The sequence below is a fragment of the Dendronephthya gigantea genome, unplaced genomic scaffold (assembly GCF_004324835.1).
Source record: "Dendronephthya gigantea isolate DGI-Jeju-01 unplaced genomic scaffold, DenGig_1.0 000979F, whole genome shotgun sequence".
NCBI classification, from domain to species: Eukaryota; Metazoa; Cnidaria; class Anthozoa; order Malacalcyonacea; family Nephtheidae; genus Dendronephthya; species Dendronephthya gigantea.
The window spans coordinates 1-9,661 of NW_021163989.1; the positions used below are offsets into that span (position 1 = coordinate 1).

At 35.7% G+C, this 9,661-nt stretch overlaps 1 protein-coding gene across 1 annotated transcript; it reads left to right on the forward strand.

Annotated features, from left to right (window-relative positions):
* Window positions 1-8,460: 8,460 nt before the first annotated feature.
* On the forward strand, window positions 8,461-9,441 carry LOC114544835 (the record flags this gene model as incomplete). Its single annotated transcript, XM_028563330.1, has 1 exon — window positions 8,461-9,441. A coding segment is annotated over one exon (657 nt), but the record flags the coding sequence as incomplete, so codon positions are not given.
* Window positions 9,442-9,661: the final 220 nt, after the last annotated feature.

Sequence of the window (9,661 nt, forward strand, 5' to 3'; positions counted from 1 at the left end):
TTTCAGAGTCGAAGAATGAAAAATTGAACATTTTATAAAATTAGATATTATAGCCCTGTTTACACTGCACTTGATTTTATTAGCACGGCATGGCATAAATTTGGGTACATGCACCTACCAATTTCGGCCGTGGCGTGCCAATAAATTGAGTGTAGTGTTATTACAAAGAAACCGAAATTATGTGGCACCTGTGGTCTTCCAGTTTTAAATCATATTTTTGAACAAGCATCTTTAAGTCTTATATGTATATAGCAATACTTGTATATACCTTTGATGTACTTATATTATCCATGTTATAATATAATATATATATATATATCATGGATAATATAAGTACATCAAAGGTATATACAAGTATTGCTATATACATATAAGACTTAAAGATGCTTGTTCAAAAATATGATTTAAACTGGAAGACCACAGGTGCCACATAATTTCGGTTCTTTGTAATAAACACTACACTCAATTTATTGGCACGCCACGGCCGAAATTGGTAGGTGCATGTACCCAAATTTATGCCATGCCGTGCTAATAAAAATCAAGTGCAGTGTAAACAGGGCTATAATATCTAATTTTATAAAATGTTCAATTTTTCATTTCTTCGACTCTGAAAAACCAAAAGTAATCTCCTCCTTTTTATCAATTTCCTAACAGAAAGTTAAACATCTGATTTCTATCCGTATTGGATCCGACAGGAAATTTTAGTTGATATGAATGTATGTGTATGACTTTCTATTGCTCTATATTTAGATCACCAGAAAATATTCCCTTTCCATCTGTATAGCTACATACCTAACTCTAGTAACATCAACCGTTTGTGCATGTATAGGTAAAAAGTCAAAAAGGCTGTAATACATATTCATGAGTTACGTATATACCGTACGCTACAAAATCGAATGCCCTAAAGCGAAGCAATTAATATTGTAGCTAAGTACATACGAAGCACAATATATTGCGATCATTATCGTGTAGTCATGCATTTTAACCGTGAAGAAAAATATGCAGTAAATCCTATAAACGGCCAGGCTTCTTACGTATTTTACATTGCTATTGACTGTTATTGATATGTTTTTCTGATTGTATCAACAACTTGGATATATTGCGAGCATATCTGGAAAGATTCCAGCCATCGCACGTACGCATAGGTTATGGCAAATAAAACGGACCTGGTTATTACATCAGTGTATTGCTTGGCTTTCATTTTAGATATAGTCTGCGCTTGAGATAATACTTTTTATCTTTTTTGATGTTTATTCTCGAGCAATAAAAGGAGCTTGTAATCTTTAATACTTTTCAATCGACCAAGTTCTCGCCATTTATATACGTCATGAAAGGTCAATTCTCATTCTTGGCTTAAAAAAATGGTTTAAGGGTTAATTAACTCGGCTTACGCAGACTGCGATTTCTCTGCCATTTTGCCCTTAGCAGCTATCGTTGCGTGACGATCCAATGATTAGAGTGTTGTTATTTTTTCTTAAAAGAAGCCCGACAATTCATTGGTGTTATAATCTGTCATCACTTCTTACGTTGGAAATCATTCATAACACCCACACTCAAGTGCATATACACAGTGCAGATGTCGCACATGGGAAGTCGTGTCCGTATGCATATACATCATCCAAACAACTCGGTGACTAAAAGATGCGATAACATTGAGCAAATAGAAAGAATTATGGAACTTCAATAAATAATAAGGCATAGATAAATTGCGGCAAGGAAACATGTAATCTTAAAAGTATTTAGCACGAAACGTTTATCCCAACCATCAGCAATTCTACTTGAATTTACTAAGTGTGCAAGCATTAACTTTAATTCTGTTTATTAAAGGTTGTACATGCAATATAGTTGACTGAATCACGTCAGCATGATGACATTCATTCAACTTCCACTATTCGCTGATAGTATATTGCAAAATCGGCTCGACACATCGCTGTGTGAACGCACCTTAGTACTTTTTTTTAACGAGTCAAAATCACACAAGGACAAAAATAAGCTTGATAACCCATTGGCTCTGAATTCAGATCATGTTGCAACATGAAAAACTCAGTAGTTTTCCTCGAGCATTTTGTAACTCGAAACCTGACATTAATGACGGTGCATCTTTCTGAACCTAAAGTATTTTAATAAAATTCAAAAGGTGAAACGTTTTAAGGACGTATATTTTATTGATCACTGTTTTATGAGGGTTGCCACAATTATGTACCTTACACAATATTATTGCCAAAATTGAAATTTCTGTTAATCGCGAAGAACAGCCTGTTTCCTCGGGTTCTGATTCCTGCTTATTTTTAGCCTAGCCAATATGCAATACAATTGCGGTCATGCACTTGCTACCACAAATTTCGAGAATGATTATAACACATTGTATTCCAAAAAACATGTTCAGTGTGTCATTAATATTATAATCTCCCCAATGTAAATCCATGGATAAGCTGAGTCCAACAACGTCGTAAAAACAGGATCAAGGAAACAAGGAAATTAATCAAAGGAAATGATTTTAGGAGGGAAATTGTGTCCGACCGACAATCGAAGTATCCTCATGCAACAAAAAATAAAAAGGTTAATGGTTTGATTCCATTAGAAATATGATTAATTTCGGTGAGGATTTGCAGCCGTAGTTTTACTGCGGATTGGGGATTATAGGCTTTGTGCTCCATGCAGTAGATAGAATACACATGTTTCAAAAGTGATTCTATAAAACTGCTTCTGTGCAAACGCAAATTTTAACAAATTGTTTACTCCAAACATCTCCATGGAATATGAAATTCTAGTTGAGCTACTTTGAAAAAAGTTCGTACGTCATACAATTATTAGAAATTTCTTATCGTGAACACATTTCTGAAAAATGAAAGATAACCATACACTTGTGGAGCAGATGTGTTTGAGCACTTTGGTTGCCATTGTCGGTATTGATAAAAGTTGTTCACTTATCAGCGTATAGCCGTCACGAATGTGGAGTACTGAGATGGCGGGTATTTGTATTTTTATACTGGACTATGAATAGATCAGTAAGTCACACGTCTCCCTGATCTTAACAGAAGCCTGGAGCAGTGAGATGGCCACGAGTACTTTCAATCTGTTCGACTTTTGAAAACTGAGATGCGCAATCCAGGTTTATTCTTATCAACGTTTGCCACCAATTAAAGTGTTATAAAAATTGCATACTAATTTCTTTAATTAAGATTTAATTAGCCTGCACTAAACAGATTTCACTTGATACAAACAACTTCTATGAATACCATTTAACACTTTATGATTTAATTATACCTATAAGTGTGCATTCTAAGTCCTATTAGATTGTGTGCTTATATGCAGTGCCTGTGCCAGCTCGATAATTAGGGTTATTTGCTCATACATTCGTGTTTTGCATTACTCGTTTCTTTTGAAATTGATTGCATTCACGACGTACAAACCCTAGCGTGTGCTATAGCTTCCCGAACTTGTTCGGCCACTGCTTCATTGTGTGTTGACCGACTTCACACAATTCGAACCTTGGGTGTTCTAGCTATGTACTCTAGGCTACATAGGTTGTGTGCCACTCAAATTAACGCCTTTGTCATGTACCGTTTTCTTGGGGAGTTTTTTTTATATAATATAAGTTAATAAACTTCGTGCATTGCTGGCTATAATTAGCTAAGAGTGTTTAAGCAAAAGATGGAGTCTCGAAAATATTTACCTCGTGTTTTCTTTTTTATCTTAAAACAATCATTATGCTTGTCTCAGGGGAATTCAAGGGAATAACAAAATAATTTTTAAAGCATAATTTTTTTTCTGGGCGTACATATTGAATGCATGAATAGCAATAATATAACACCCTATACTGTGCTGACAATGGAGTATAATTTACTTGTAATGTAACTTTATTTGTTGCAACATTCGCTGATTTCAAAAATATAACACCAGAAAGTTTTAACTAGCGCCTACAACCTTCTTTACACATGTTACAAACGTGGTTCAGAATTCCGCGACAACTTTTATTTTTTTATTCAAATCTTGGGTTTAGTTATTGCATATCACTTACCATTAGCGACAAAGACTGAGTCAATTCTAATATTATATTACCATTGAGATTCCTAGGTGTCCCTATAGTTGCAAGTATATTATGCTAGCAGTGTTAATATCCCAATCTTAACTTGTTTAATCTTGTTATACCAAAAGAACGAGGTCATCTAAAGAAGACACGGCCATTTTAGTGACCAATGTAGCTATAATAGCTTATCTAAGCTTTGTGGATCGTATTCCGTGATTGATGTAAAACCGATATGGGAAGATATTTCCTCTAATATGAGTGCATGTTTTTGGCTGTGATTTTTTAAATTGTTTGGCGAGGTATGATCCATGAAATGAGTCACAACTTAGAGCATTCAAGAGTTAGATGCCTTGAACTTGAACACTGAACAGAGGCGGATGATCTTTCTTCTGTAATTGCTGTTGTCAAGGCCTTAATTTGTTATGACGGTGAACCGATTCGGATACGCGAAATATTGCAGTATGCATATTACAAAAATCTTCTTAGGTCATGTCAACTTTTTACACGGATTGCTTTTTTTTCTAATAAGTATAATTTTGTTTTTTTGATTCGTGACACAGTCTTGTTTTCCGATTTTTAAAAATCTGCTTGGGAAAATCTACGGTACGTTCTTATCACAAGTCTGAGGAATGTAATCTTTAGTATAGCATAATAAACGAAACATGAAATTGTTGCGCGGTGCAAATGCAGCCATGTTAACACCACACAACTAATCAAAATATAAAGGCTGTTTCAATTGCGATACAGCCTTAAGGTATATTAATTTTTTTTAATTCCTCTTCCTAACTTGTGTATGTTTCAAGCTAATATGCAGTTAGCATAGTTGAATGAAAAAAACTGGATCCGCCCCTTGTTGAATTGAGTTGATCTTGATCGAATTATGCTGCGATTTACGTGCGATTTTCTTCTTTTGATAGATGTGAACGAGCATTAAGTTACGAATGCTCAGATGTTTAAGAGGTCGTATTTGAACATCGCTAACTAATTCACTCGTTCACATCTATCAAAAGAAGCACATAATATCGCAATAAAATTTCAAGTAAACGGGCCTTAAAATGATTTCTCCAGCACATACAATACATTTCGTGACATGCAGAATAAGCTGACGACAGATTATCTCAAAGGGGTAAATAAACTAAATCGGGCTTAAAATAGAATAAAATTTCTCCGCAAAATATCCTTTAAATAGTTTCAAGTGTATTTGTCTGCACAGGATATGAAAAGTATTTGTGCTGTGGTGCTTTTTACTTGAATTCGGAATTGTGCTCTTACACTCATATTCTCCCCAAACCGAAGTTAATTCTTCCGTTGATCAAAGTTAATTGAATTTTATACTGGCCCTCCTGACAGATCCAAATTACTATACCGACACTCTCAGAATCATATTGCAAAGAGTTGCACGCCATCCTTCAACAAAAGCGCTATAGCAATAAGCTCCTATAAATGATATATTCAATAATTCAGAAATGTCGCCAAATTTTTGCGTCATGTTCCACTTTGCGAATGATGGCACGAATCCATACTAGATCCTATTACTTTGCACGAGAACATAGCGATGAGGTAAAACATCATCTTCACTGCTTGAAATATGTCTCAATTGTCTAAACGTTTGTAATAATACTTATCAGTTTTTCAAACTTTTAAATTATTTCACCAAACAATTGGAATATTTGTCCATTTCGATAATGAATTGTTCTCGCCCACTTAACTATAGTAGTTTTGTATAAATATACAAGTACTAGCTATAACTTCGTTTCTCGTCTTTCAAGCCTCGAGCAAACTTGGCTAAGCACATAACATCCGGTTCTTCCAATATATCTGTCGTTAGTTTTGTAATTAGACTTGAGAACTTCTGTCATCTTTCCAATTTAGGATATTTTGTCTTTCATCAGCCTGTTTTCCACCACCGACTTGCACGGAAGAAAACCAAACTTTACAGGCACACCACACTGCCTGCATTTATGAGATAATCATAATAATCATTTATTCAAAGAGGTTAAAACTGAATCTATAAGTTTTTAGAGAAAAAAATTCAATCTTGTATTACAAAGAAGTTACTTTCATGTGACTTGCATCAATAAAATTTCTTGCATCAAATGTATCAGTTAATAATTCTTCTCTGTACATTATTCAACTGAATCTATAAAATTTCTCATCAACTCCCGATTTATTTCTTGAAGTATAGATAGCATTGATTCAATATCCTTTAACTTATTGCGATGACTGATGATTGTTACCTCTTGGTGCTTTTAAGCGCTTACAGCAAGAACGGATAAGTATGGATTACCATGGTTTTTAAGTGAAGTTTTGCATTTGTGAACATATTTTTAAGAATGATTTTTTTCGGATGAATTTTTCCACGCATCTTCTAAAGCAATGCCGGTAGTAATTACCATTCATTTATTCGTGAACAGACATAGAAAGAAACTCTTTACCACTAACGGGGAGATTCAAAAACCAACAGATTGCTTTCTTACTGCGGAATTACGTATCACTAACAGCACGATGTTATCAGCAAGTCCATAATCGGCAATACGTTTATAAATTTATATTTTCATTTTACACACAGTTTGCCCTATGCAGACGTTCAAAGACTATTAGTTTGTTGGAGTTCAATAAATCAACTAGCAAATCAACAACCTGTTAGCAAGTTGTGAATGCAAGTTGCAAATTTGCATGTGGTAGCTAATTGGATAACAACAGTTTATAGCAACTAACTCGCATTTCCGAAGAGATATGATCCCCGACCTTTTCATGCAGTCATTTGAGTGGAGAGCATGTGAATTATTGAATTAGTCAACAATTGGGCAAGGTTAATCGAGGTTAGTTTGCGAAGCACAGAATTGACCTTTTTCATCACGTTTGATAAAGGAATTTCTGTAGTTGAGAAATCTTTGCCATGACCCTCTTAAAAATAAATGTAATTATGCCAGGATATAAGACAAGATGTTGTGGATAACTCTGAATGAGTAACACTCGAATATTTATGCTCTGAAGAGGCTTTATTGTAAACAACGAACTCTTAGCTATTTTTCAGGGGATTAATGGGTTTGTTCTTGGCCTCATATCTTTAATGTGTTATGAGTTTGGACCCATGCCTTTTCACTGTTGTTAATTTACCCGTCATATTGATGAAGTAACTTGGCCAAACGAATATGGGGTTACACAGGATCCTGCCGACGGATAATTCATTGCGGGGAGCTGATGATTCCCTCGACAATTTATTGACTTCCGCTCCCTTCTAAAGTCATAACTTATTTAAACCTCAAGACATCCACGGAGACAACATTAAAACGAAAATTTTTGTTTGATCCTTAAAGATCAGTTTTTTTTAGCTCGAATAAAGTTAGTGGCACGCAAAATCTGGAAACGCTTTGCATTTTTAATGTGTGACACTCCCGAGACCCAAGGATTTATATAGCACGTTCCTGACTGATTAAGAATTTATAATTCACTCCACTTATTGAACGTGCCCATTTGCTTAACCGAGCATATTGATCTTGCGTGCAGTCCCAGATTTCATTTGTCCTGGATTTAGATAATGTCTTTCGTTGTACAAAGGGGATGCCTAGCTATGTGGTGTCAGACAGTGACGTCAAAGTTTGGTTACTTACTTAACAATCCTCCTTTTGCATGGAAAAGTTTTTAAAACATAAACTATTCTGTTTGTGAGGTCTGTACTGTGAAATATCAGACCGCCGAGGCCAGACCAAACAAACGAGGTCAATAATCGGTTTATTATATGGCTGAACTGCGTGAGACATCCGGGATACTGGTCCAGATAAGGAATATACGGACCTCGTCAACCAGTCAGAATAGAGGATTTTGAAAAGCCATATCATAAATAGCCATATTATAGCTACGGATATCCCAGATAACATAGAATCATAATCATATTTTATAAGAACTTATTTAAAACAAGGCTGTCTCATAGTTACTACTACTCCTGGAAGGGCAGATTAAAATATAGAGCATCAAAAAATCTAGGCTGCAATATTTAACCACCTGCACGGAGACTCCATTAATTTGTATTGGACTTTGTTGATCTGATTTACGACTGCCGTTCAAATGAGTGAGAGAAGCACATTGAACTTAATTATGCACCTGAGCGTCTCTTTGTCTGTGACCTTGAACATGCAATTTCAAATTCCAGTGTCAGTTGCATTAAGATCCTGCATACCATCGAAAACGTATTCTGATTACTACTGGGATGCACCAATAAATGTGACCTGATTTTAGCACACTGTTTAACGTAAATAATATTACAAGATCTTGGCGTAAATAATATTACAAGATCTTGGCGTAAATAATATTACAAGATCTTGGCGTAAATAATATTACAAGATCTTGGCGTAAATAATATTACAAGATCTTGGCGTAAATAATATTACAAGATCTTGGTCATTTTTAATGGAACTCGTATGTTTTAGGTTTGGTTTCAAAACCGACGAGCAAAATGGCGAAAACGTGAACGATTCCCCCAAATTCCTGTTCGACCCCCTTGTGTACCAGGTTCACCTCATGTGTACCGTGATGCTCCCTCATATGCTAACCCAAATCCTGGTCACTGGCCTTCAACAACGGCTATGACAAGACCACCGCAAAAGTCCCCGATGGCTCCATACAATCCGCAAATATCCCCAGTGCTTAATCCTAACCGAGGGGTTATCAGATCACCAACATCAAACTCTCCCCAGGCGTTTAATGCCACAAACATCCAGGGTAGTCCAGTTGCTCACGTGATCACAATGTCGACACCGTTGACGTCATACATGTCCGCCAGCCGGGGGGTGATATCAAGTCAGGCTGGTCATCATCCGGGTATGATGAATAATAATATGGCAGCATTGAGTCATAAGCCTCCACATTCACAACAGATCAATACTTCACAGCCGCTCTCTCATGCGCCAAGCGGAACAATCATTAATGGTGGCCATGGACAGATCATGCAGGGGCCAGTTCATAATCAGGGTATGGATGGCAACCCGGACATCGATAGGAAGAGTCCCGGATTGAAAACATTACGTATGAAAGCAAAGGAACATTCTGTTGCCATGGGAATGGTTAGAAATTATCAGCCATGCTGAATGATCGTTATGCTGAAAACTTTAGTTGAGCTGAATTACTTAAAGGGGTATTCATATGGAAAATCCAAGGGGGACTTTACGCTGCGATTTTGATGGAAAAGAAAATTTCTAAACTACTTTAATACTAAATTTCGGTCGAAATTTAATACCTAATCCCTAATATAATAGAGTAGAATTTGAACAAATGCCTAAGACTCGACGAGTCCCACCCAAATACACCAAAAGTCGATGTTAACCATTCGCATGAATTACAATTGCTTTAAAGACACTGTAAAACATTTTACATACTCATACGATTATTTGTCAATCAATGTTATATTTTGTTAGTATATGATTTATTAAATTTATGAATATATTGCTTTTAGTATTTAGTTAGTAAAAAAAATTGCCATTAAGGTGCATGGTCCACTACAGAAAATTTTCTTTAATTTTGAAAAATATAGAAATATGTTCATGCATTATTGGGTGCCAAGTTGCTCTGGGTGAAAAAAGACTTGTAGGAATCTTCTTTCACTATAGTTACCAAGACCAGACACACCCAATG